The 27,630-nt window shown below is 56.0% G+C and overlaps 2 protein-coding genes across 2 annotated transcripts; one reads left to right on the top strand and one right to left on the bottom strand.

Annotated features, from left to right (window-relative positions):
• Nucleotides 1-1,873: 1,873 nt before the first annotated feature.
• CYS1 (cystin 1) lies at nucleotides 1,874-8,394 on the bottom strand. Its single transcript, XM_058667436.1, has 3 exons — nucleotides 8,039-8,394; nucleotides 3,741-3,793; nucleotides 1,874-2,331 (listed from the first exon to the last, which is right to left on the bottom strand). Exons 1-3 carry the CDS (start codon nucleotides 8,357-8,359, stop codon nucleotides 2,187-2,189), a joined length of 519 nt encoding a protein of 172 aa, XP_058523419.1. The 5' UTR covers nucleotides 8,360-8,394; the 3' UTR covers nucleotides 1,874-2,186.
• Nucleotides 8,395-13,226: 4,832 nt separating this feature from the next.
• Nucleotides 13,227-18,763, top strand: RRM2 (ribonucleotide reductase regulatory subunit M2). The gene is made up of 10 exons (XM_012926266.2): nucleotides 13,227-13,444; nucleotides 13,520-13,594; nucleotides 13,863-14,006; nucleotides 14,107-14,223; nucleotides 14,522-14,655; nucleotides 16,624-16,718; nucleotides 16,844-16,977; nucleotides 17,971-18,075; nucleotides 18,154-18,267; nucleotides 18,350-18,763. Exons 1-10 carry the CDS (start codon nucleotides 13,346-13,348, stop codon nucleotides 18,500-18,502), a joined length of 1,170 nt encoding a protein of 389 aa, XP_012781720.2. The 5' UTR covers nucleotides 13,227-13,345; the 3' UTR covers nucleotides 18,503-18,763.
• The last annotated feature ends 8,867 nt before the right edge of the window (nucleotides 18,764-27,630 follow it).

The raw sequence follows: 27,630 nt of genomic DNA, 5'->3' as shown, positions 1-27,630 counted from the left end.
CATAGTGAATTCTTTTGACACTGACAGGGGACTGTAACTATTGCAAACAGAGATTTTGGTCATAACCTTGTGGTAATTTGTGGTAAACACCCCGGGATGATCTTTTTCCTAGGAATCTAGCTGAGTGTGCCCAACTTAACAGAATAACAATGAAAATCTGCAAACATTCTGGGGGCCACAATTGCAGCATGGCAGATTAATCCACCACCTACGATGCCAGTATCATTATGGGCACCAGCTTGGCTAGAATCTCAGATGCTCTGCTTCTGCTTCGGCTCCCTGATAATGACCTGGGAAAGCAGCAAAGTCAGCCCAGTCCTTGGGCCCTGCACCATGTGGGAGACCTGGATGAGGCTCCTGCCTGCTGGCTTCAGTTGGCCATGTGGGTGTCTAGGGACCGAACCAACCAATGGAGGATTTCTTTCTCTGTCTTTCCCTCTCTATTACTCTGCCTTTAAAATAAATACATCTTTCAAAAAAATGTGAGCAGGGCCCTGTGTGGTGGCCTAGCAGCTAAAGTCCTCACCTTGAAAGCACCGGGATCCCATATGGGCACCAGTTCTAATCCCGGCAGCCCTGCTTCCCACCCAGCTCCCTGCTTGTGGCCTGGGAAAGCAGTAAAGGACGGCCCAAAGTCTTGTGACCCTGCACCCGTGTGGAAGACCTGGAGGAAGTTCCTGGATCCTAGCTTTGGATTGGCGCAGCACCGGCTGTTGCAGTCACTTGGGGAGTGACTCATCAGATGGAAGATCTTCCTCTCTCTCTCCTCCTCTCTGTATATCTGACTTTGCAATAAAAACAAAATAAATCTTAAAAAAATGTGAGCAGTGGAATTATTAAATTCAAAGCCAGAACCATCAAGAAATAAGATTTTAATGGCTTTTAAAATCTGATTTGTGTAAATACTAAAGGAATGGCTTCAGCGGTGTATCAGCAGCTGTGCACTGGCGTTCCCCGTGCTGGGGAGGGGCTGAGCTGGCGGCCCTGCCGCTCCAGGCTCTCCCCTCGCAGTCACGGCTCCAGCAGTTCATCAAAGGCACTTTGTCAAGTAACAGAATTCATGGCAATGCCCACCTTCCAGTGACGTCAGCGGCCTGGGCATGGTGGGGCAGGCAGCTGTGCTAGGAGATGCAGGCTGTGCTTTCTGGCTTTGGTGACAGCTGCCCTGGTGTCCCCGCGTCCCCGTGTGCTCCTGATGCCCTCACCAGCTGTTTAGAAGAAGCGTCTCTTGGCTTCCCTAGCAACTGTCCCCAGCAAGCTGCTTCTGGGCCAGGCCCAGCACCTGCCTGTGCCCAGCCCACACCTGCCTCCCTTGCTCACCATCCTTGGCAAGTCTGCCCTGGCAGCTGTGGGCTGGGAAGCAACTTTCTACCCTGCTACCTGGGGAGGAAGAGAGGGACAGGGCCTCCCCCAGGCATACATCAGGCTGCCCGGTGGAAGGAGAACTGTGGCCGGGGCCATTCTGCACCTTGCAGGTAGAGGATGGCAGTGGCCCTGGCGTTGTACAGTCCCAGATTGTGACCTGGTGAGAGCCATGGGGGGGTGGTCCCGTGCATCCCCTGGATAGCCATGGGAGCTGTGGCATCCAGCCCTGGCTACCGGCTCATTACCCACATGGGAGGCCAGAGAGGCAAGAGGTGAGGAGGTGCATGGTGGGGCTCCCAGAGCTGTGCTGGGTAGAAATGCAGTCGGGGCCCAGCCCAAGAAGCTGCGGGGGGAGCGGAGCAGAAGTCTGCTTTGAATCCACTGAGGACTGAGGGAAACTCTTTGTGCCCCTTCCACAGCAGAATCTTCCAGAAGTGCTTGGGGGGCACAGGGGGTAAGCTCCTCAGGAGGGGTTTGCTGACATCACCCATGCTTTGGTGAGCTCCCCACTGCGTGGAGTGGGTGGCCACCAAGGGGATGCATTTCAGACACGAGGAAAAGTCCTCAGCCAGGCTCCCCAAGACCAAGAGGAGGCATGTGGAGTGGGTCACTGCCCACACACCTGTGTGGCCTCGGGCCTGGTCTGCACAGCTGACCACTCTCCCAGCTCCCAAGCCAGCACCAGTAAGCCTATGGCAGGCCACATCAGCACTTTCTCAATATGAACTTGAAAAGGCCGGTTTTCAAAGATCCAGAAGTGGCCACATTTTGGAGGTGGGCCAGCTCCAGCGAGGACCCTGGGTGGGGAGGCGGAGCCAGGACTATACAGCTGGGTATCCAGCAGCCTGGTCAGGACGGGCCCCAGGGCAGAACTCCCGCTCGATGCTGGCCATCAGCTCCTCTTCTGATGGGTCATAGGAGATGGCAGACTGCTCCTCAGGCCTCGTGCGGCTGCTCCCTCGGGCTCTGGTGGCGAGAAAACACAGGCAGGGCCAACTGGAAGTAAACTCACTGCTTCTGGCAACCCATCCAAAGGGCAGAACCCAAATGCTGTCACCGTGTCCTGCGCTAAGGAGGCAAGGCCATGTGGAGGAGCGTGTCCCACATGCAAGCATGCACTCACGGCAGGCTCTGGCACACAGCATCCGTGGGACATCTGCCCAGACTGGCGCCGTCCCCCAGCTGCCTGAGCTGCCTCTCACAATGCCAGCATCCCACATCAGAGCAGCAGCCCCGGCTGCTCCATCTCTGATCCAGCTCCCTACCTATGCACCTGCAAAAGCAGCAGAGGATAGCGCAACTGCTTGGGCCCCTGCACCATGTGGGAGACCTGGCTGAAGCTCTCGGCTCCTGGCTTAGCCTGGCCCAGCCCTGGCCACTGTGGTCATTTGAGGAATGAACTAGAGGATGGAGGGCCTCTTTCTCTGATTCTCCCCCCTCGCTGACACTCTGTCTTTCAAATAAATATTTTTTTAAATATTTATTTATTTTTACTGGAAAGGCAGATTCACAGAGAGGAGAGACAGAAAGGAAGATCTTCCATTCACTAGCTAACTCCCCAAGTGGCTGCAATGGCCAGAGCTGAGCCAATTTGAAGCCAGGCGCCTACTCCAGGTCTCCAAGCCACCCCTTGCCACAGCCTCTCGGAATGCGCTCCTGGGGGCAGGCAGGGTCCTCTGGCAGTACAGCACCCCCAGAAGCTCCCTCTGTGCTGCGCAGGGCCCTTGGCCTGGAACATGTCCTGGCCCTCCGCCCAGCACATCCCTAGCTGTCGCTGAGCCAGGCATTTGCTCCTTGCCGGGTGACGCCTCAGTGCTGCTGTCACCACGGTAGGATGGCAAGCTGAGGGGTGAGTGGCTGGGGTGGAAAGCTGACCCACCCCAGGGCCCAGGAAGCCCCCAGCAGCCAGGCCCAGCTCTACTCCATGGCTGGGGCACCCAGGGAGAGCCCGGCCCCTGGGCCTGGGGGTTTCAAAGGAGGAAGAGTTGGGATTCCCTGATATTTTTCAGGGTTCTAAGCACATTTCCTTGGTGATACTGAGTCAGCCATGGGTAGGCCACTGCACTCATCCAGGTTGTCACATCTGCAGGCCAAGGGGCATGTGGTTGGCAGACATGAGCGTGGGAGTGGAGACTGAGGACTGGAGAGGGTCAGGAGTGCCTCGGTGAGGCTGAGGCTGTGGCCTTGCTCAGGGTCGTGGCCTTGCTCTGGGCTGTGACCTTGCTCAGGAGGCATCAGAGCTGCTGAATGACCTTCAGGCCTCTGCCCTCGAAGAGGTGGCACCTGGAAGAAATGTGGGGCCAGAGGGCTCTGGGAGCAGTGGGAGCCCTGGAGAAGACCCCAAGTCTGGAATAGGAGGTGGACCCCTTACTTACTCAGGGGCACTGCTGCTCTGTCCCCGGTTGTCGGCGCTGCCTTCCGGGGGTGCCTGGAGAGGAAGGAGAGAAGGCGTCACAGGTGCTGGGATGCAGCCTGTCCCGGGCTCTGGCTTTGTGTACGTGGGTGGCCTCCCCACGTCCCCCTCTGGGAGACAACACAGAAGAGTGACCTTTCCATCCCCGTCCGCATGCCATGCATCAGGAAGTCCCCTCCCGTGGGCCCCGTCTCCCCCTCAGCCTCTGCTGTCACCCATTAGGCTGCCCCTCCTCTCAGCATGACTGTGTGTAACAAGCACCGTTCCCAGAGTCCAGCAGGATGGCTGAGTCAAAAAGACATGATTGGGGGCCCGGTGGCGTGGCCTAGAGGCTAAAGTCCTCGCCTTGAACGCCCCGGGATCCCACATGGGCGTTGGTTCTAATCCCAGCAGCTCCACTTCCCATCCAGCTCCCTGCCTGTGGCCTGGGAAAGCAGTCGAGGAAGGCCCAAAGTTTTGGGACCCTGCACCCGCATGGGAGACCTGGAGGAGGTTCCAGGTTCCCGGCTTCGGATCGGCGCGCACCGGCCCGTTGCGACTCACTTGGGGAGTGAATCATCGGACAGAAGATCTTCCTCTCTGTCTCTCCTCTTCTCTGTATATCTGACTTTGTAATAAAAATAAATAAATCTTTAAAAAAAAAGACATGATTGGGTGCAGGGGTGTGTATGTGTATCGTCAGCAGGGCTGTGTGTGTGTGTGTGTGACCAGCAGGGCAGTGTGTGTGTGGTCAGGAGGGCTTGTGTGTGTCTGTGTATGTATGTGGTCAGCAGGGCCTCTATGTGTATGTGTGTGGTCAGCAGGGCTGCTGAGGTCCCCCAGGGCAGCCAGGACCCAGACTGGGGCACAAGGGAGGCCTCCCTCCCCTCTCCCTGACTCAGTATCACTGTGCCCAACTGCTCTGCACCTGTGGCTCCAGGCCTGACCCCTCCTTTAACCTTAGGCGTCCCCCCAACACACAAATGCGCAGCCCGGCTGAAAAACAAAGACACAGCGGCCCCTGGTGGCTGACACAGGCTCCCGCATGGGCCAGAGGGCCGCCTGCTGGTCAGACGTGGGGGAGGTTCTGCAGCCTGGGCTGGGGAGGTACGAACATGACTGGACCCCGGGGCAAGGACCCAGGAGGTGGGATGCACACCATCCCTGGGGTCTCTAGGAAAATTCCAGAAAAAAGCAACCACGACTGTGATAATCTCCCAGACTCTTACAGGCAGGTGTGTGCACATGTCAAAATTAGGTTTGTTTTTTTAAGAAATCAGGAACGTATTTTATTTGCAGACTATATGACATGCTGCTTGCTGTATCACACTTTCCTTTGAACTCACGGTTCCATAACCTCCTGTGTCTGCACACATCAGTCACACGGGGGAGTGACACAGGACCAAATGCAGATGGCTGAAGGGAAGTTTTGACCCATAACATGCACACACTTCAGAAGGCTAATGGAAGAGGCAATGAAAATGCAAGTTTGTTTTTGGTATAAAACCACCAATTCTTTTGACACCATTTCCTCAAACTTTAGTTCCACCGTCAAAACACCAAACAAGCTCACTGCCAGCCAGGTGTCACCTGGCTCTGTCCCTGCAGGTGGGTGGCACCCCAGATGTCCAGGGAAGCGTTCAGCAGAGCTCACTGCCCTTGTGAGTCTGTCTTTGGTCTTCCTACAGATTCTGAGGTTCGCCCAGGTTGCTGCACCAACCAACCATTTATTCTCTTTTATTCCACTGGATGGATGCACTGCCCCTCCTCTTACTCAAGCAGCGTCCTCCTTTGGGTTTCAACCTATTTTGTCTGGAAATCTGAACACCCTTTTGGCATCAGGCTCATGCTCCCCACCAGAGGGCACTGCTCTCCCTGCGCGGTGGTCAGGGCTGCGGGTTCCAGGCAGCAGCCGCTGGTAGCTGCTTCCCATGGCTACCGTGACAAGGACTTGTTCCAAAACAGAGTCCAGAGAAACAGCTTCTGGGTGAGTCGGCTTGAGCCTGTCTCAGAGGAGTTTCTATTTTTTTTAAAGATTTATTTATTTTTCTTGGAAAGTCAGATTTACAGAAAAAAAGGAGATGCAGAGAGAAAGCTCTTCCATCTGCTGGTTCACTTCCCAACTGGCTGCAATGGCTGGTGCTGAGCCGATCCGAAGCCGGGAACCAGGAACTTCTTCCCGGTCTCCCAAGCGGGTGCAGGGTCCCAAGGCTTTGGGCCTTCCTCGACTGCTTTCCCAGGCCACAAGCAGGGAGCTGGATGGGAAGTGGAGCACCTGGGACAAATGGAATTCTGGCGCATGCAAAGCAAGGACTTTAGCCACTAGGCTACCGAGCTGAGCCCCAGAGGAAGTCTCCAACGTCACAGAGAAAAAAGGAAAGACTGGGACTCGGACAGTGTCTGATCTGACCTGAGTCAGCCTTAGCACTGGGTGTTGTTGCTATCTGGCTTGAAGACGTCTCTCGGGCTGTTCCTCTCTGTAGTTCTGCTATACAAATAACTAAATATTATTTTTTCTTTAGGATTTACTGAGTTCACTTTAGAGCCGGTACAATGACCAAACAGCTAAATCCTCTCCTTGAAAGCTCCAAGATCCCATATGGGAACTGGTTTTGTCCCAGCTGCTCCACTTCCCATCCAGCCACCTGCTTGTGGCCTGGGAAAGCAGTCGGGGACGGCCCAAAGCCTTGGGGCCCTGCACCCGCGTGGGAGACCTGGAAAAAGTTTCTGGCTTCAGATCAGATCAGCTCCGGCCATTGACGCCAACAGGGGAATGAGCCAGCACATGGAGGAGCTTTCTGTGTCTCCTCTCCATAAATTTGCCTTTCAAAAAAAAAAAGTTTACTGATTTCATTTTAAAGAGTAGCAGAAACAGACACACAGAAAATTTCCATCTGGTTCACTCCCCAGAAGGCTGCTATGGGGAAGACAGGAGCCAGGAACTCCAGCAGGGTCTCCCATGTGCTGCTGGGCCCAAGCACTTAGGCCATCCTCTACTGTTTTCCCAGGCGCGTCAGCAGGGACCTGGATGGGAAGTGGGGCAGATGGAACATGAACTGGCCAGGGTCAGAGGGGACAGCTTGGCTCATTGCACCACCACACTGATCTAGAGGACGTTTTCTTCCTTCCTCCCTGAAGAAAACAAAAAAATCATGATTTGTGCACCTCCCTCCGCCCCCCCCCCCCCCCCCAGCCACTTCTCTGTTTCAGGGAACACCTGTTTGACCTACAGGCTTCAACAATCCCTATCTGAGAGCCCAGGGCGCGTTGCAACACTGGCTTGCCAAGCTGCTAAAACATGCACCTGCTGAGACGTTCCACCGAGGGCACAGCTGAAGTGCAGGTCCTGTCAGACCAGTCAGGCCCAAAGGAGCCCTTTCCCCAGACCCTGGGCTACGCTTCTCGGGTGTGGTCACTTACTCAGGAAACTGACCCTAGAAAGCCTTTTACAGCAACCCACCGGGCCTCCCTCCCCAGCTGATCATCCTGCTACCCGGAGGAGACCCAGGACTTCATCGTCTGACCAGGGGAGGGGCTGGGTGGCCCCGCCTGCCTGTCCACTCCGCATTCCCCTGAGCCGCAGGTGTAACTTTTCCACAACACAGTGCTTCCCTTCGCCGCGAAGCGCACAGGGGTTCCCGGTGACGTTCCACCTCTGGGGCGGGGGACGTCCAGGGCCCCGTCCTCATCAGGGTGCAGCGCCTCTGCTGCCCGCGGTCACTGGCCTTCGGTCCTCTCCCGGGCTGCCCGCGGCGCCCGCCCGGGGCCTCTGTCCGCGCCTCTAGGCCTGGCGGCTGAGGCGATGGGGGGAGCGGCCCCAGGCTCGCGCCTCCCCCTCTCTCCCGGTCCTCTCCGCCGGTGACGCAACCGCTAGCTGAGGCCGCGGGAAAGAATCTGTCCTGTCCGCAGCCCGGCTGTCCGCTGCGGTCTCTCCACACAGCCTCACCCCCAGCCCGCCTCCTCCTGGTGGGGCCGGAGTGTTTCGCGAAGGCAGATCCCACCTCCCACCCCCAGCATCCGAGCCTGGAGGGAGCCGGGGGCCGGGCAGGGGACGGTCCCGCCGGCCTCTACGCGCCCCAGCGCCACTCCGGGGCAGCAGGCGGAGCAGCGGAAAAAGGCCGGCGCTGCCTTCAGCTCCGGCCCGGCTCGGCCCGGCCCGGGAGTCGTCCCTCTGTGCAGGTCCCCGCCTGCCAGGGACTCAGGGACCACGGGGCCTGGGGATGGGGTGCTCCCCGGCCGGCCCGGGGATGCGGCCGGTGGGCGGGGGTCGCGCGCACTCACCGCGCTCCCGGCACCTGCGGCGGGTCGGGATGGGGGTCCGGGTCCAGGACGGGGCTCTGCGGGACCCCAAGCCTCCGACTCGGCCAGCAGCTGGTCCAGCAGGCGCAGGGTCTCGTCTCTGCCGTCGGGGGGCGCCGCCGGGCCGGGAGCGGGGTCGGGGCACGCCGCGTCCCGCGCGGCCACCGCGTCCGCCTCGGCCCGGGCGCCGGGGACCTGCGGCCCGGCCCCGCCTTCCGCTGCCGCCCCCACGGCCGGCCTGCCGCTGTCCTGGCTGCGCCGCCGCCTCAGGCCCCGGCCGCTCCGGCTGCTGCCGCTGCCCATGGCGCGCCCGCCGCCGGCGCCCGGGAGGCCGCACAGGCCGAGCGCGGGGGCGAGGCCTAGAGGCGGGAGCGCGGCCCGGGGCGGGGACGTCGGAGCTGATGGAGGGGGGCGGACAGCGGGCGGGGGCGGGGACGCCGGCTTTGGGGACGGGGGTGACTCTGGAGGCGGACAGCCCGGGGCGGGAAGACGGGGAGCAGATCCATGGGGTGCGGGGACTGCGCGGTCCCGGAGGTGAGAACTCAGTGCCGCGGCGCGGGGAAAAGAGGAGCGCGGACTGGGACAGGGGCTAAACGAGGGGGACAGAACCAGGGGGCGAGGAATGAGAGCTCAGAGGGCGTTAGATGTGAGGGGGGCGTCCCCCGGGGCGCAGGTGTGAAGGCGGTAGCATCTGAGGGGTGCTGGGTTGCATCCTGAATTACCCTCCGACTAGGAGCTGGGAGAGCGCCGGGGCAGCTTCAGGTGAGGTGGTCGCGGTCTGGAGTTTTACCAAGTGGTTAAGGCTGTCTCTCCGTCCAGTTCTGGTACAATCCAGCATTGCCAAGGGTGCAGTTCAGGCTAAAGATTAAACTGGAAAGGTTAGCGCTTCGGGGGTACATGTTAAGACCCAAATCGGGTCTTTTCTCCCTTGGAACCGCCTCCTGTCACTATGGTAGAAGATCTGTCTCTTAAATAAATCTTGCTTTGGACGCTGAAAAAAGAGAGAGAGAGAGAGAGAGAGAGATTAATGCTGGAGAAAGTAAAACCATGGACTTCAAATTCGTGCCTGTGTTTTTACAAGAAAACCTTAAAGTGTGTGTGCGCCCTGCCCCCGCCCCGCACTCTGCTGCCCTAATCGTAGGTTCAGGAGATGGGACCCAATACACCGGATGATGCCCTCAGCATGCTCTAGGTCCACACAGTTGGGCAGTCATTGGTCCACGCTTTCCCTTTACGGCAACATCTCACCTGGAATTCAAAGGGAAAACAACTTCATGAACTCAGTTCCACTCAAGTTTAATCATTTGAAGGGGAACGCCTGACTTGGGCCCAGCTACCTAGTCATGTGACTTGCGGCATGCCCTGCATCTACCTCCCATGGTGCCTGTGACCTTGGGCTATCCTGGAGTCCAGCCCTGCCCTGCAGCCTGGCTTGTGTTGTTCCAACTCAGTGTGGTTGGAGACCTGGTTTTCATCAAATATAACAGCAGGGCCCACAGTGACAGCCTAGTGGCTAAAGCCTCACCTTGCATGCGCCAGGATCCCATATGGGCACCAGTTTGTAACCTGGCTGCTCCACTTCCAGTCCAGCTCACTGCTTGTGAGCTGGGAAAGCAGTAGATGACCCAGAGCCTTGGGACCCTGCACCTGCCTGGGAGACCAAGAAGAAGCTCCTGGCTTCTGGCTTTGGGTAAGCTCAGCTCCAGCCATTATTGTCACTTGGGGAGTGAACCAGCTGACGGGAGATATTTCTCCCTGTATCTCTTCTCTTAGACCCGCCTTTCCAATAATAAATAAATAAATAAATAAATAAATAAATAAATAAATAAAATCAATCTTAAAAAAAAAAAAAGAAAGAAAAAAACATGGTCCGGCACCAGGGCCTAGTGGACATAGTCCTCACCTTACTTGTGCCAGGAACCCACATATGGGCGCCAGTTTATGTCCCGGCAGCTCCACTTCCCATCCAGCTCCCTGCTTGTGGCCTGGGAAAGCAGTTGAGGATGGCCCGAAGTTTTGGGACCCTGCACCAGAGTAGGAGACCTGGAAGAGGCTCCTGGCTCCTGGCTTTGGATCGGCGCAGTTCCAGCCATTGTGGTCACTTGGGGAGTGAATCATTGGATGGAAGATCTTCCTCTCTGTCTTTCCTCCTCTCTGTGTATCTGCCTTTCTATATAAATTAAATAAACAAATAAATAAAAATAAATAAAATGCCAGTGACTCAGAAAGGTTTTTAGTTACTTTACCGGCAGCAATCCAGAACTGTTGAACTATCAAAACTGTTTCAGCAGGACCTTCGGAGCGCGCCTCCCATTGGGGATCTGGGATGGGTGGGAGGCTAAGTTGGGCTTTTCCCTTTGTTTCTCCCCTGACCCCAGATACAGGGAAAAATGATAATATTAGTGTGGAAACAATGGTATTAACCACTTTCACCCTGTAGCCCTTGACCCTTTGTATCCTAATCAACTAAGTAAGATTATTAAAAAATAATTTTAAAAGAAAAAAAAACGGGCCCGGCGGCGTGGCCTAGTGGCTTAAGTCCTCGCCTTGAACGCCTCGGGATCCCATATGGACACCGGTTCTAATCCCAGCAGCTCCACTTCCCATCCAGCTCCCTGCTTGCAGCCTGGGAAAGCAGTCGAGGACGGCCCAATGCATTGGGACCCTGCACCCACGTGGGAGACCTGGAAGAGGTTCCTGGTTCCCGGCTTTGGATCGGCAGGCACCGGCCAGTTGCGGCTCACTTGGGGAGTGAATCATCAGACGGAAGATCTTCCTCTCTGTCTCTCCTCCTCTCTGTATATCTGACTTTGTAATAAACTGAATAAATCTTTAAAACAAAAAAAAAGAAAGAAAGAAAAAAAAAAAAGAAGCCGCCAGTCCAGAGGCTCTGCATGTCCTGGCCCGCTGGACCTCACAGTCACCTGGAAATGCTGTCTCCCCGGCTAAAGCTCTGCGGTTGGAACGTTCCGGATTGAAGGCTTTTACCAGGCTGAGAGGCAAGAATTCTTTAAGTCTCTTTCTGGACTGAAAGTTAAAATCCAGATCTGTTCTCTGGGGCGGAAACAGGAAGGTGGTCACACCCACAGCCAGCCTGCAGCTGCTTTACCTTTTCTGTTCACTTCCGGGTGAGCTACACATCCACCAATGACAGTCTTAGGATGCTGCTAGATCAGAGGTGGGGACCATTGGGCCTGCTGCCACCAAGGCAACCTCGGGCAGAACTTGACATGCCATCGTTCACAACAGGCTAATTTTTTAAAAAAGATTTATTTATTTTTATTGCAAAGTCAGATATACAGAGAGGAGGAGAGAGAGAGAGGAAGATTCTCCATCCATTGATTCATTCCCCAAGGGATCACAATGTCAAGAGCTGTGCCTATGCAAGGGTAGACGCCAGGAATTTCCTTCGGGTCTCCCATACAGGTGCAGGGTCCCAAGGCTTTGGGCCATCCTTGACTGCTTTTCTTTTTTTTTTTTTTCAAGATTTATTTTATTTTTATTACAAAGTCAGATATACAGATAGGAGGAGAGACTGAGGGAAAGATCTTCTGTCCAATGATTCACTTCACTCCCCAGTGAGCGCAGCGGCCCGACGCGCGCAGGCGCAGCAGATGCCCACATGCCCCAGCTCGGCGCGGACGACGGAAGTGGGCGTGGCGCGCAGAGTGTGGGGAACGCCCAGGAGTTTCCCGGAGTCGGGGGGCGGAGCCTGCTCGCCCGCGGGCCAATCGGGTTGAAGACGTCAAAACTGGCGCGAAGGTTGAAGGGCGAAACTCTGGGCGGAAGTCAGTCCTGGAGAGCACTCCCGATCCCGCCGCGGGCGACCCCCGCCCGGTCCCCCACGGGGCCTTAGGCAGAGCCACCGAGTTTGTGCGCCGGCCGCTCCCTCCTCGGCCTGAGCGCCTCTGCGACCTGGGGCCTGGGAGGGGTGCGTGGAGACCAAAGGGCGTCTCCTGCCTACATCCCGCGGTGCCCCAAGCTTTCCAGAGCGGAGAGGGGTCCCTTGGAGTCGTGGCGTCGTCCGGCAGCCTCACAGGGACACAGCTTCCTGGGGGAGGGCCTGGGCCGCTGACCCCGGGAACCTGTAAGCCGGCGCCAAGGGCAAACGCCCCGCTCTGTGGGTGGGGTTGCGGTCCCTGTCCTGAGGGGTGAGAAGTTCCCTGACCTTAGCTGAGGGGACTTTGTACCCAGGCCCGTGGGGCTCCCTCCCAGAAATGGCGCGCGGGTGTCGGCCATCCCCAAGTTGCCCAGCTCCCGATCCTGGGGTCCGTGGGTTCCCGAACGTCCCGTTTCTCTGTAACTCGGGGCGCTGCAGCTTTCCTGGGATCTGGACGCTGTCTTGGTCCTCACTCATTGCCGCCATTTGCCACAGGCCCCAGCATCTCCGCCAAGCAAAAAGGCCAGTGGGGGAAGGGCCGGGAAACGCTTCCCGCCTGCCCCCACCCTGCCCAGGGCTGCTTGGGCCGGCGAGCAGCCAAGGAACCGCCGGTTCTCCCGTCACGTCCTCGGTTCCCGAACCTTCCTTCCCGGAAGTGTTCTCTGGCCGTGTTTATTGACGAGGGCGACCCAGGGGACAGTCGGTCTGACCACCGCTGCGACAGCTCGAGACTTAAAAAAGCCCACATTCTCCGCCAGTGGCCTCATCAGAGGTCCCCCTCGCTTTAACCCATCACCCCACAAGTCACAAAGCCCCATGTCACTCGCAGGGACGCCGAATCTTTAAATTTCAGTCATTCCCAGCGTCCAGCGGGACTCAGCCCCCGCGCCTCGCAATAGGGGTGTGTGTGTGTGCCCTCAGGGCCGTCTCCCGCAAACAGGACATATCTTGGAGCCTGGCACCCTCACAGCGCACACAGGAATCCAGATGGCGGCTGGCTCGCTTTCCCCTCTGGCCAGGAGAGCTTTGTAGCCCGCGGCCCGCCGTTTTCGGGGTGCTGGGGCGCCTCTCGCCCTCCCGAAAGGGTCAGGATGAGCCAAAGCCACAAGCCGCACGGAGGCTCCCATCACGGAGCCGCCGGGTCTGGCAGCGGGGCCTGCGGGCCAGGGGCGCGGGGGGCGGCCCCGCAGGGTGCGCACCGGGACTCCCGCGCTGCGCTTGAATCTCCCGCGCGCTGCCGGAGCCCGCGCGCCCAATGGGAAGAGCCGGACGCGGGGCCCCGCCCCGACCGACGCGCGCTGCTTTAAAAGTCGCGGCCCGGGGGCTCCTCCCGACTCGCTGCTGCCCCGGGCCCGGCTGCTCGTCTGCTCTCCCGCTCCCTCGGCTCCGTGCACGCCGCCACCGCCGCCATGCTCTCCGTACGCGTCCCGCTCGCCACCCTCGCTGACCAGCAGCAGCTGCAGCTGTCGCCGCTCAAAGGGCTCAGCCTGGCCGACAAGGAGAACACGGTGAGCGCCGGGACCGCGGGAGGGTGGGGGAGGCCCGCCGCCGCTTCCTCGGGACTGACGCCCGTGTCCCCGCAGCCCCCGTCCCTCAGCGGGACCCGCGTGCTGGCCAGCAAGACGGCCCGGAGGATCTTCCAGGAGCCCGCGGAGCCGGTGAGTGGCCGGGCGGGCGGCAGGTGCGCGGCCGCCGCGCTGCCCGCAGGGGGAGCCCGCCCTTGGCGCCAAAGACCCTTTGTCTCTTCAGCTGACCCCTCCCGCCTTCCCGCCCAGGCGGGCCGCGCACCCCCGCACCCCGCAGCGGCCTGCCCCGATCGCCCCTCCTCCCTGTACGGTGACCCTCTGGCCCGGGCGTGCAACGTGATGGCGCTGGGCGAGTGGGCAAGTGGCGCGGACCTCACTTGGTGTCCTCCCCTCCCGGTAGAAATCGGCAGCTGCCGCGGCCGGCGAGGAGGAGGAGCCGCTGCTGCGGGAGAACCCCCGGCGCTTCGTCATCTTCCCCATCGAGTACCACGACATCTGGCAGATGTACAAGAAGGCCGAGGCGTCCTTCTGGACGGCCGAGGAGGTGGGCACCGGCTGCCCGCGGAGGCGGTTGGGTGGCTGGGGCAGGGCTGGCTCCTAGGTGCCCCTCTGCTGACGCTCCCTCCCCACCCCCGGCCGTGCAGGTGGATTTGTCCAAGGACATTCAGCACTGGGAGGCCCTGAAGGACGAGGAGCGGTACTTCATCTCGCACGTCTTGGCTTTCTTCGCCGCCAGCGACGGCATAGTAAACGAAAACTTAGTGAGTTCCCCCAAATCTTTAAATTTATTTGTAGAGTTCATGGTGGAACTAGTTCTCTTTCCCCATTGAAGAAGTTTCTTATGGATTGAATGTGTGTGCACTAGGACACCTTGCAGTTACTTCCGGTAACTTTAGGGTCTCCCTGACCCTGAAGTTCTGAAAGCCGTGCTAGCTGCAGGGGCTGAGCCCTCGTGGCTGTGTCCGAGCTGTGCCCTGGGCGCTGACTGGCCTCCGGGAGGACGGGCCGAGGTGCGGGCAGCCCAGCGGGGCCTGGGGCTAAGCGCTATCTTGCCACTAGGTGGAGCGGTTTAGCCAAGAAGTTCAGATCACCGAAGCCCGCTGCTTCTACGGCTTCCAAATTGCCATGGAAAACATACATTCAGAAATGTACAGCCTGCTTATCGACACTTACATTAAGGACCCCAAGGAAAGGTGAGTATTGAGTGGTAGGTGGTCAGTAACCATCCAGTGATGCCTTCTGGGAGGGTGCTAGAAGATGGGGTACCATAGTGAGCGGGGGTGGGGTGCCTCTGGTAAAGCTTTGGCAGCCTGGGGAGGGTGCCAGAAGATGGGGTACCGTAGTGAGTGGGGGTGGGGTGCCTCTGGTAAAGCTTTGGCAGCGCTGGTTGACAGCAGCAAGGGCCAGGCCTACACTGCAGTGAGCTGCCTTCACTGGTTAGCAGACAAGGTCAACAGCGTGGGACCAGTTGGAAGGCTCCGCAGGTGGGTGTCAGGCTAGACGAGAGTTAGAGGTAGTGGGAAAGACCCTGTTAGTGTGATCGCCCCACCTGGAGGAACAGTGGGCTTACTGTGCTGGCTTCCTGTGTAAGGGGCCCAGTGAGGGTGCCCTGGGACGGCCTTGGGGAAGACAGGTGGAGGTCATGTGGGATGCAGGGGGCTCGTGGTCTACAGAGCTGCTGAGACCTGGCTCTTCAAAAGAACCAGGCAAGGGGCCCGGCACGATAGCATAATGGTTAAGGTCCTCACCTTACACGCACCAGGATCCCATATGGGCTCTGGTTCTAGTCCCAGCAGCTCCACTTCCCATCTAGCTCCCTGCCTGTGGCCTGGGAAAGCAGTCGAGGACAGCCCAAAATCTTGGGACCCTGCACCCACGTGGGAGACCTGGAAAGAAGTTCTGGCTCCTGGCTTCACATTAGCGCAGTGCCGGTGGTTGCAGCCACTTGGGGAGTGAATCATCAGATGGAGGATCTTCCTCTCTGTATATCTGCTCTCTTCCAATAAAATAAATAGATCTTTAGAGAAAATAAAAAAAATAAAAGAACCAGGCAAGGTGTAGGGCCTGGGAACAGATCTGACTTGGAGAAACTAAGCCAGTTGGTGCGTAGTGCACTATTTATTTTATTGGAAAGTCAGATTTTACACAGAAAAGGAGAGATAGGAAGACCTTCCATCTGCAAGTTCACTCTTCAGGTGGCTGCAACGGCCTGAGCTGAGCTGATCTGAACCAGGAGCCAGGAGCTTCTTCTGGGTCTCCCACAGGGGTGAAGAGTCCCCAGACTTTGGGCTGTTCTCCACTACTTTCCCAGGCCACAAGCAGGGAGCTGGAAGTAGAGCAACCCGTATGGGATCCTGGTGTGTGCAAGGCAAGGACTTTATCTGCTAGGCTACCATGCCAGGCCCATAGTAAAAGATGTATTTTATTTGAAAGGTGGAGTTACAGAGAGAGACAAAAATGTCTTCCATCTGCTGATTCACTCTCGGATGTCCATAACACCATGGCTGAGCCAGCTGGAAAGCCAGGAGCTTCCCGCATAGGCATGGGCACCCAAACTTCCTCTGCTTGCTCAGGAATGTTAGCAGGGTGCTGGATCAAGACTGAAGCAGCTGGAGTTGGGAGTGGCACCAACATGGATGCTGCCACTGCAGACCTTCTCATTGTGCCACAATGCTGGCTTTGAATATCGGGGTGTTTTTGTTGTTTTAATTTATTTTTGAATACTGAGATTTTGAAAGTGATATTAGTGGGACTGATGCTGTGGCGAGGAAGGTTAAGCCCTGGCCTGTAGTGTCGGCAGTCCCAAATGGCTCCAGTTTTGGCTGCTGCACTTCTGATCCAGCTGCCTGTTAATGTGCTTGGGAGAGCAGAGGAAAAATGACCTGTGTGAGCGACCCTGCAGGAGCCGCCGAGCTCCTGGCTTCTGACTGGCCCAGCCCTGGCGGGTGTAGCCAGCTGATGGGAGATCTCTCCTCTAACTGCCTTTCAAATAATAGGTATGTTGATGGGGGCAGGGAGGAATAAGTAACATATAAGGGGAAAGCTAGCCAGTAAAAGATTGATCTGAGTACAACACTTACACTTGGCTTTTGCCCGGTGCCTTTCTAGAGGTTGGGGTCGCAGGCTTCCACTGGGGTTCCTAACGCTCTGATGCCTTCCAGGGAATTCCTCTTTAACGCCATTGAGACGATGCCTTGTGTCAAGAAGAAGGCGGACTGGGCCTTGCGCTGGATTGGGGACAAAGAGGCGACCTATGGTAAGCATGCCGGGGGCCCTTGAGCCTGGAGCTCTGACTTCCAGGCAGTGTTACCCAGGGCGGGTGCTGCCGGGTACCTTGACCTGCTGGAGTAACCAACTCTCCCCCTTCTCTGCCCCCCGCAGGAGAACGGGTGGTAGCCTTCGCTGCGGTGGAAGGCATTTTCTTCTCCGGCTCCTTCGCGTCCATCTTCTGGCTCAAGAAGCGAGGCCTGATGCCTGGGCTCACTTTCTCCAATGAACTCATTAGCAGGGATGAGGTGAGCAGGCCGGCCCTAGTCAGACCCCTGCGGCTTTTGGGGTACACCAAGGGGGCTCCACATCTGCATGTAAGTGAAGGGCTTGGTAGTGCAGAGTGATCTGCTGGTTAACTCCCAAATGGGTGTAACAGCTTGGGCTGGGCCAGGTTGGTACCAGGTGCCTGGGTCTCCCCACGTGAGTGCAGGTACCCCAGCACTTGAGCCATCTGCTTTCCCAGTCTGCATTAGCAGGGAGCTAGAGCAACTAGAACTTGATGCAATGGCAGCTTAGCATGTATTGCCACAACACTGGCCTTCCCGTATCCACTGCATATATAATTTGCAGCTTGCTGAAGTGTGTTCTTCATCATGCACGGGTGTGCATTGCTCTCTAGGCTAAATGTCCAGAGGTGCAGGTGCTTGCTAGGAGTTTGTGAGGCTGCTATATTTTGCCTGGTGGTATGCAGTCTTCCTGGAGTTGAGGTGTTGATAAGCATCTGATGGAGTGAGGGCTGTTTGTCTCTGTGTGGCCTCAGATGCACTCTGGTGACAGGGAGCAAGGTGGGAGAAAGCATCTGGATTTTCCAGTTTAAGTCATGTTTGAAGGACAGCGAGTGAGGTGCCCACGTGTGGAGCCCCGTGTCAGGATCCTGCATGGGGTGGTCTGCCTTCGGGGCAGGCTTCCCCTGTCCAGAAAAGACCAAACTGAAGCTTTGGGGCTTTGCGCCAAGATGTACAGAACTGCTTACTTGAAATCACATTGATTTCCCACTCATTGAAGCATGAACTAGGCTGGTCACATTTTTCTTCCGTGTTTGCACAGTGACACGGTTAGTGTGTGGCTAAGGGAGGCAGCAAGGGACAGGCCTGGCTCTGTACAGGTGGCCGCGCCAAGGGCAAGTCTGTCTCGGTTGTAGGAGTAGGCGGAGCAGTGAAATCTTGCACAGCCTGATCTCAGGACAAAGGGCAAGAGGCTCATGTTCTACCTTGGTGATCCCGCGTCTTCCCCTCCAGGGTCTGCACTGCGACTTCGCCTGCCTCATGTTCAAGCACCTGCTGCACAAGCCCTCCGAGCAGAGGGTGAGAGAGATCATCGTCAACGCGGTGCGGATCGAGCAGGTGGGTGCCTTGTGCTGGGGCTCCCCGCTGAGGGCGCCCAGGGCTGGCACTGTCATTCAAGCCTGTTCCCATCCCTAGGAGTTCCTCACGGAGGCTCTGCCCGTCAAGCTCATTGGCATGAACTGCACTCTGATGAAGCAGTACATCGAGTTCGTAGCGGACAGGCTGCTGCTGGAGCTCGGCTTTAACAAGGTGAGGCTGCGGCGGCCCCACACCTTGCACGCGGCTTCTCTTGTCTGAAACATCATGCTAATCTTTTTGTTCCCCCGCTTAGATTTTCAGAGTAGAGAATCCCTTTGACTTCATGGAGAATATTTCACTGGAAGGGAAGACGAACTTCTTTGAAAAGCGGGTAGGCGAGTACCAGAGGATGGGGGTAATGTCGAGTCCATCGGAAAACTCCTTTACCTTGGACGCTGACTTCTAGATGAACTGTGAAGAGGCACTCTCATGGCTGATTTCTTTACCCATCCATCTAAAAAAAAAAAAGCTGGAAGTTTCGCCGAACTACCCCATGAATTGTCCCAAGTGTTGGTGTATGGCATCTTAAGGTTGTGTGGCTATCTCAGTGGGTTGTTTGTCACTAGAGAGAACATCAGGGAAAGTTCCTGGGATGCTTGGGACAGGACTTGGCTGTGGTCGCCTTCCAGGCACAGTCCTGCCGCCTGCCTGCGACCTCACCCTGGCACTGACAGTGGCCGCCTCGGCTCTTACTTACACGAGGCGAACCCAGTGCGATGGGCATTGCCAGATGTCGGCTCACAGCTTTGGAGCCGAGTTTAGGGTTTACATAACTAGCTTGTATATAATTAGCACTTTACATACAAACATTGTACTGTTGGGGAAAAAAACCCCATTCATTTGGTTTCCACGAAGTACAGAATCTTGTTTACCACCATTGGGAGTCAATTCAGAAATTAGTGACTAGAATCGGTGGAACTTGCCTGAATGACGTGATTTCTGACCCTTCCTTTCTTACATGAATTGTTCTTTGATCAACTGCAAGGTAGCCCTGTACACTCCTAGTTTGATGTTTCAGAGCAGGTGGTTCCGATTTTGTTCCCACGGCTCCTGGTCCAGCTGAGGTAGTGTTGTGGCCTGAGATGTCCAGAGCATTCTCAAGGCCAGGTGCTTGCAGCTTCAAGCCTTAGAAGCTGAGGGGTGCCGTCAGGGTGGGTGGGAGGGGTGCCGTCAGGGTGGGTGGGAGGGCTGCCAGTGACCCAGATTGAATGGGCTCTTCCCAGCCTGCTGTGTGTAAAGATCTAAGATAGCATGGTGAATCTCCCACAAGTCCTTGCTGGCTCATCCTGCTCCATGGATAAGCCAGGACTGCCATGGCTCCCGAGTGCTGTTTTTTGTTCTGCGTGCATAAGTAGGTACTGTGGCCTTGGCCCATTCATATTCAGGTTAGAATGTTAGGGATGTCTTGAGGTGTTACCTATGGTTCATGCTTTGAAAATCACTATTCTATCTGGAAGTAAGAAATTTTTCAAAGTAATATTTGCCTAAGTCTGAATGGTACCTGCTGGATTCTTAAACTTGAGTGGAAAATATGGGCTCTTCCTACATGTTCCATGGAAATAGAGTATAAATACAGATAATAGCTAGTTTGGCTTAACTTGGCCTCGTGTCTGGGGAGGGGAGTTTTTGGGGGGGCTGAAGCGTTCCTGGAAGGTGTTAGGTGAGCTTTGGGTCTTGTTCTACCAGCAGCATTGTGGCTACTTGGTTTGTGCATTGTTAGGTTTTCACTGTTTGTGTTTATGCAAGTCAATTTGTAAGCATTCATGTAATATGGAGGCTTTCCGTCTAAGTTATTGTTCCCTAAAGCAAATAAATCCAAGTCAGGAACCTCACTGTGACCCTGAGTCTGCTGCAGCGTGCAGGGGAAGTCAGGATTCAATTCCTTTCCTGGAGTGGAGAGCAGGTGTGGGTCAATCTAGGGTATCTGGCCGTGACCCTGGGGAGAGTCTGTTTGCACTGCCACCTGTCCAGGTTTCTTGTCCTGGCTCTGAACAGGTTCCCTTTGCAGGAGGCCTTGCTGTGTGGATGGGTGTGTGACATGCTGACCTAGGCTGACAGCCTAGTGCAGGTCCTGGAGTAACCTAGCAGACAGTTCTGTACCCCAGACTCCCTTGGTGGACTGTTGGGCACAGACAGGGTCATGTGGGAGACACTGGGAGTTCAGGGCAGGTACAGTCCAAGTACCCGTGGTCAGTGCACATCTGGTAAAGGTGCTGGATCTGGCTCAGTTTTTTTTAAAGATTTTTATTAGAAAGTCAGATACACAGAGGACGAGAGACAGAGAGGAAGATCTTCTATCCTTTGTCTCACTCCCCCAAGTAATCGCAATGGCTGGTGCTGCACCGATCCCAAGCCAGGAACCTGGAATTTCCTCCAATCTCCCATGTGGGTGCAGGGTCCCAAGGCTTATGCTGTCCTTAACTGCTTTCCCAGGCCACAAGCAGGGAGCTGGATGGGAAGTGGAGCTGCCGGGATTAGAACCGGTTCCCATATGGGAGCTCAGCGTGAGCGCTGGGCACAGTGACAAGGACACCACATCCCGAGTTGGAGTGCCTGGGTTCAAATCCCTGCTCTTCTAATTCTGGCTTCCTAATATGCACCGTGGGAAGGGCCAGATGGTGCAGTGGTTGGAGCCCAGCTGAACACTTAGACCTCTCCACTTGGGGTTGCCACACACATACGATTCCAGCCTGCACCCAAAATCTGAAACTTCCCCAATATGCTGGGCTTTTAAGTTCAGGTCCCCCAGGTGGCTATTTCACATGTGACCAGCAGGGGGAGTCTCACCCTCATAGTGGTCATCCCTTGCCTCATACAGTCTTGCCCATCAGCCTGTGCCCAGCACAGCTGTTTCCCAGGTGAGGCAGACCCTTGTCCCACCACCAACACTGATTGGTTAAGAATGGAGATGTGAACCTGCCTGGTGGGAGTGTCTGAGGAGGACTTGGGCCCTGGCACACTGCTGGCTCCTGGTGGGGTGAGGCTCCCAGTCAGCCAGGACTGGTGGTTGAGGAGTGCGAGTGACGGGGTCTTCCCTGGGCTCAGCCTCCCTCTGACTCTGACTCTGCTCAGCCATTGAGGGGAACTGGCCTGTCCTGGGCCTATGATCTTAGTCTGCAGCCCTAGGGCTGGTCCCTTGAGAGGGCTGGTCCCAGATGGAGATGGCCTTTGATTGTTTTGGAGTGAGTTGTGTGTGTGTGTGAGAGAGGTAGAATCGACACATGGTGGAGAGTGTCCATACGTCGGTCTGTGGACACCCAAGGTCCACTCCACCTGAGATTTCTCGGGTCCCTAATGTCACCTCTGTCTGTTCTCAGGCAGCCATACGTTGCCTCTGTCAAGGCAGTTTGGCTCAGTCTAGAGTTTTATATGAATGGAATATTTTTGTTAAAAGATTGAGAGTAGGAAAGACAGATCTTCCATCTGCTGGTTTACTGTCCAAATGGCCACACGAGCCAGAGCCAGGAGTTTCATCCGGGTCTTCCACACGGGTACAGGGACTCCAGCACTTGGACCGTCTTGTTTTGCTTTCCCAGACACTTTAGCAGGGAACTGGATCAGAAGTGGAGCAGCTGGGCACCCCCTGAACTGGCACACCGCAATGCTGCCCCCCAGTAGAATGTTAAGCATTTTTCCCTTAACCTGGTGCAGCACATTATTTTGGAATCCATCCCATTGTTACAAGGGACAAAGGGTCACTCTGGCTGTGTGCATGTCACTGAGTGGCTCTTCTGTGGTTGAGTCATCCATTGATGTGCCAGTGGTGAGCCGCTCATCTTGGGGTGGGGCTACTCAGAAGAAAGGCTCTTGGGCACTGTGTGGGAGTCTCTTGGACACTCGCTCCTATCTTCCCAGAAAGTGCAGAGTGGTGGTGTGGCTGGGTTAGAGGTCAGCAGGTCCTTGAGCATCTTCCTGGGCTTGCTGTCTGTGCTGTGTGGATTTCGCTTGGGTCATTGCTGGAATCCTTTTCCCGTGTGGTTGCCTTGTAGGGACTCTCACATTCCTAGCACGAGCCCTGTGGCACATGCAGGGTATTGAATCTTTCCCCCATGTGCTTTTCCTTTTTCGGAAAACAAAGTATAATTTTGGTGAAGGCAATTTACGGTAGTATTTTTCTTTTATAGGTTGTAGCCAGTTTTTATTTTTTTTTAAAGATTTATTATTATTATTGGAAAGCCGGATATACAGAGGGGAGGAGAGACAGAGAGGAAGATCTTCCATCCGATGATTCACTCCCCAAGTGAGCTGCAACGGGCCGGTGCGCGCCAATCCGAAGCCGGGAACCTGGAACCTCTTCCAGGTCTCCCACACGGATGCAGGGTCCCAATGCATTGGGCCGTCCTCGACTGCTTTCCCAGGCCACAAGCAGGGAGCTGGATGGGAAGTGGAGCTGCCGGGATAAGAACCGGCGCCCATATGGGATCCTGGCGCGTTCAAGGCGAGGACTTTAGCCGCTAGGCCATGCGCCGGGCCCAGTAGCCAGTTTTTAGAAAACAATGTTGTTGGAGATTTTACTTATTATTTATTTTTATTGGAAAGGCAGAGTTACAGAGAGGAGAGACAGCAAGATTTTCCATCCGCTGGTTCACTCCCCCAAGTGGCCGCAACAGCTGGAGCTAAGCCAATCTGAAGCCAGGAGCCTGGAGTTTCTTCCTGGTCTCCCACACGGGTGCAGGGTCCCAAAACTTTGGGCCGTCCTTGACTGATTCCCCAGGTCACAAGCAGAGAGTTGGATGGGAAGTGGGGCTGCCGGGATTAGAACCGGCGCCCATATAGGATCTCGGTACCTGCAAGAGGAGGGTTGACCAATTGAGCCATTGTGTTGAATCTAACATTTCTTTTGGCAACTGAAGTGAAAAGGTCTCCTGGGGCTGAACCCTAACAAAATGTAGACGAATAGGGACTGAGTGCGGGGACGGGAAGTGACCATTCTGTAATTGTTGGTGCAGCATGGGGAAAATGGAAAATCCCTGAACTGCAAACCGCCAAGATGCGCCCATCCTTTTCTGGAGACGTTTTCAGTTAGGGTTCCTACAAACCTTTACAAGGACGGTGGTTACAAGCGCATGATTGAATGTTAGTCTGAGCTTCAGCTCTTGCCACCCGAGAGGGTGATTGGGCCACAAGCAGGGGAGCCAGGTCTTCCGCTGGGTTTTTGATATTAGCTCTTTGCCCTCAGCACCTCCGATAAAGCTAAGCTTAGACGAACAAGGTTGTTGACTGGCTCTGAGACCCCCATGGTTCTGGGCTCCCGCCTCCTTATGTCCCACATCTGTCTGCCCTTGTCTTTCTTTCAGCAGTTATTTTAATTATTGGTCACTTCAATTTCTTCCACATTCCTTTTTCTGTCTTTCCCCTTCCTTTTAAAATAAATTTATTTTTCTTATTTCAAAAACAGTTACACAAGAGATCTTCTATCCTGTAGTTCACATCCCAAAAAGGTCACAATGGCTAGAAGCTAGAAGCCAGGAGTGTTATCTGTCTCCCATGTGATTACAGGTCGTGAGCAGGGAGCAAGGTCAGAGTAGAGCAGGCAGGCCTCGACGCAGTGACCCTGTGAGCACTACAGACAGCAGCTTGGCTGCTCCCCCACAACGCCAGTCCCCAAGCTCTTCCCCAACTTCTGTAGTGACAGTCTTTTTTTTAAGATTTATTTTATTTGGGCCCAGCACAGTAGCCTAGTGACTAAAGTCCTCGCCTTGAACAAACTGGAATCCCATATGGACGCTGGTTCTGCTCCCAGCGGCCCCGCTTCCCAACTGGCTCCCTGCTTGTGGCCTAGGAAAGCAGTCGGATGGTCCAAAGCCTTGGGACCCTGCACCAGAGTGGGAGACCTGGAAAGAAGTTCCTGGTTCCCGGCTTTGCATCCGTGCAGCACCAGCTGCTGCGCTCACTTGGGGAGTGAATCACTGGACGGAAGATCTTCCTCTCTGTCTCTCCTCCTCTCTGTACATCTGACTTTGTAATAAAAATAAATAAATCTTTAAAAAAAAAAGGGAGATGGTGAGGATGCCTCCTATTTCTCCAGGCAAGCTTAACCAGCAAGGCTGCCCATAATCTCAGCAGAAAGTTTGCTTCCTGCGTAATTCTCAGTCTGCCAAGAATGTCTGGGATCCCTTGGGCATCTGGTGGTCTGGTTCAGGGGCAAATCTCCACAGTGACAAGTCTTCACACTCCCTGGCCCTCACGTTGCCCTCTAACCTCACCCAGTGTTGGCTTGCCCACGAGAAGGCGGCTGCAGCCAGTGGGCTGGTTCAGTGAGTCCAAGGACTCCCACGGCTAACCCCCAGGCCAGGCGCTTTGCTTCAAAGTCCTGTGCCCCAAGCTCCCCTCCTAAGGACCCGCCTCCATGCCCCAGCCTCAGCCTCTCCATTCCTTCATCTGCTCACTGTTGTAGAAACAGGTGGGGCCAACATGTCTAAGGTTAGTGAGCTTCTGGGCTCAACCCACTGTCTGCTTGGATGTTTTTTTGGGGGGGAAAGGGGATGGACCTGGGCCTCAGCAGGGAGTGCCAGGATGTCCCTCCTGCGGCAGAAGCAGAGACCTGCACAGCACTGGGTGTGAGAGCTCTGCACTTCAGGCCCCAGGATGCTCAGGCCCTCCCTTGTGGCCCTAACCAGAGAGAGGCTGGGTGACTCATGACTTCCGGAGTTTGGCATCTCCAGTCCTTCCGTGCTGGCCACGGCTCGGTGGCTCACAGGGAGGAGTACGCCTTTTGGTTTATCCCTCAGTCACGCGAGGCTCTTGTCCTCTTGTCGGGTCTTCACCACCAACCCCTGTGTGAGGTGGTAAGCTCTCCGAGCTGGGCCCCTTGAGGGCCAGGTGCTGCTTTGAGTGGCTTCTCACAGGACAGCTGGCTGGCTCTCACAGGGCAGCAGTTTGGCACATAGAAGGCGACATCTGGCTCCAGTACAAACAGTGAGAAGTCAGATGGCTGCAAGCTGCCCACCAGCCATGGTGGCCCGGGGAATGAGAAGGAGTCAGACTCGCTCATCCAGACTCTCCCCCCAGGCCCCAGAAGACAGTTGCTGGGGCCGTCTGACCACTTTGGGAGACCAGGCCGTGTGCGGCACGCTGGTTCTGGCTCTACGTGGAGTGCAGAGAGCAGCCGACTTGGTTCTTGGCCTTGAGAACTGGGGTGGTGATGGTGGTGGTGGTGGGGTGTCCCCAGGGAAGTGCTGATGCTACCCGGCTCTCACCTGTCTGCTGGCTGGCTGGCTCTTTTCTCTACCAGCTGCAAGGTCTACAAAACAGCCTGGGGTGAGAGAACGTTCTGGAGTCAGATCTCACCTTCGCACTCCTGTTTGCTGGATTTTTCTGGGCAAGTTGTGGAACAACTAAGCCTTATGCTTGCTTTTCACTGTAGATAGCATTAGCCAGAGACTGGTGTTGTGGCTGGTGTTGACTTGGCTCTGGTCATTGCGGCCATTTGGGGAGTAAATCAGCAAATGAAAGATCTCTGTCTCTCCTCTGAAAATCTGCCTTTCTAATAAAAATCAATAAACCTTTGGGCTCGGCGGCGTGGCCTAGTGGCTAAAGTCCTCGCCTTGATCCCATATGGCCGCTGGTTCTAATCCCGGCAGCTCCACTTCCTCTCTATCTCTCCTCCTCTCAGTACATCTGACTTTGTAATAAAAATAAAATAAATCTTTAAAAAAAAAAAATCAATAAACCTTTAAGAAAGAAAGCATCACCCACACAGAACCTAACATGGTGCTTGTTTGCCTGGAGGAGGCCCAGGGTGCTGGAGTCTGGTGGCTGTGGCGGTGGGAGGGGATAGGAAGTGGCCCCGCTGGGGTCTGCCTGGCAGGTAGCCTGGCCGGGACCCCATGGCTCACACTCCATCTGTTCAGAGAGGGATCTGTTGTCTCAGCAGGTTCTGGCAGAATGCACAGGGAGCTCAATTAAATTATAACACAATTGCAATCACTGAGTTAGTGACTGCCAGAGGAATGTGATGTTGTCTTGTCATTATCCTCATGGCCTTCGCAACACACACCACGCGGCTGTTCAGGGGAGAACTGCGAGGTGTCGCTGGTGACTAGAGTTAAGGGACGCTAGGGGGACATGGTGGGGGCCCCCAGGAAGACTGCCTGGAGGTGGTGGTGTTGAGGTGGGCCTGGAAGGGAGTGTAGGACTGAGTAAGAACCAGCAGAGCCTGTGTTCCTCTCTGCTGCCACCCTTGAGCTGGCTTTTGTCATCAAGTGACCGTCAGGCAAGTGAGGCCCTAGGTCCTCATCTTGCTTCATTCCCAGCAGTGGGTATTCTGGAAACTTCCATCGCCCTCTGGATCCTGCTGCTTCTTGGTTCCCACTGACATCCCCCAGCTGCATCTGCCTTGGCTGGGTCTTGGGGTCTCCACATCGAGAGAAGGGGCCTCTTCTGCCCCGGTTCTCAGAAAAGTGGCTGGCTTCTTTCCTAGCCTGCCAGCGATATGAGAACCCCAAATCTGTGGGAGAAAGATCTTGGTGGTGGAAGAGTACATATTTCTGGCTGAGATGACCACACCCTGAGGCCGGAGAGCTGCTAGAGAGCTAGACTGGGCAGTTGGGTGGTCCCTGCCTGACCCTGTTGTACAACCTTGGCAGGGCATCCCCCCTCTGAGCCTGATGAGGGATCTACCTACTCCTGCAGCACACAGCAGGTGCATGCGGCCAGGCTGGGTGTGCGGTATCCACGGTGGCGGGTGGGCTGGCTTGGCTGGGTGGGGAAGGGTGGCAGGTCCCGGGGTCTTGGCTCATCAGCAAGCCTTATGGAAGTGTGGGCTTTGTTCCCACACAAAGAGGCTCTCAGGGAACTTCTGAGAGGCCCTGCTTCCTCGCTGATTGGATTTTCAGCCGCGAGTGTGAAAGTCAGGCTGAACCTGCCTAATTACGCCTGCAAAGGCGATTCGGAGAGCCTCTTGGAAGGACATCAGGACAATTAGCTCTCAGCTGTGTGGGAAGGAGCAGCTCAGCTTGCTGGACTGTCGCCCATTCCTGCAGAAACCAGAGGGTGGGCACACACGACTCCAGGGCTGGCTGAGCACCCACCACCTACATGAAGGGTTGCCAAGGCAGGCCAGGGAGTGGGATCCTAGGGTCTTGTTCCAGTGGCCTTGCCCAAGTTCCGGAGTCCCTGGAATGAATGAGCAGATGGTGCTCTGTCACTTCCGGGAGCCATGGGCTATGGAGCAGATGGTGCTGGGCGGGCCTGGGGAGGGAAGCCTGTGACTGGCCACGGGCAGGCTTTGCTTGGCCCCAGCCCCCCAGCCAGTGCTGTCCGCTTTCTCTCCCCGTCTTCTGCCTAGACTGCAGATCAAGGTTCCCAGCTCTGATGGGAGAGCCCTGGGATGCCTCCAACCCCAGAGATGAAGCTGGGATCTCCTGAGCAGCTCTTCTCAGCTTGGGCCGCTGGAGTTCATCCTCAGCCTCTCTGAGCCTGTTTTTAAAGGTTTATTCATTTATTTGGAAAGCAGAGTTACTTACAGAGAGAGATCTGCCAGCTGCCGGTTCATTCCCAAAGGGCCACCAGCACCACCAGGGTTGGCCCAGG

The sequence above is a fragment of the Ochotona princeps genome, chromosome 8 (assembly GCF_030435755.1).
Source record: "Ochotona princeps isolate mOchPri1 chromosome 8, mOchPri1.hap1, whole genome shotgun sequence".
NCBI classification, from domain to species: Eukaryota; Metazoa; Chordata; class Mammalia; order Lagomorpha; family Ochotonidae; genus Ochotona; species Ochotona princeps.
This window is presented reverse-complemented; position numbering and strand designations above follow the sequence as displayed.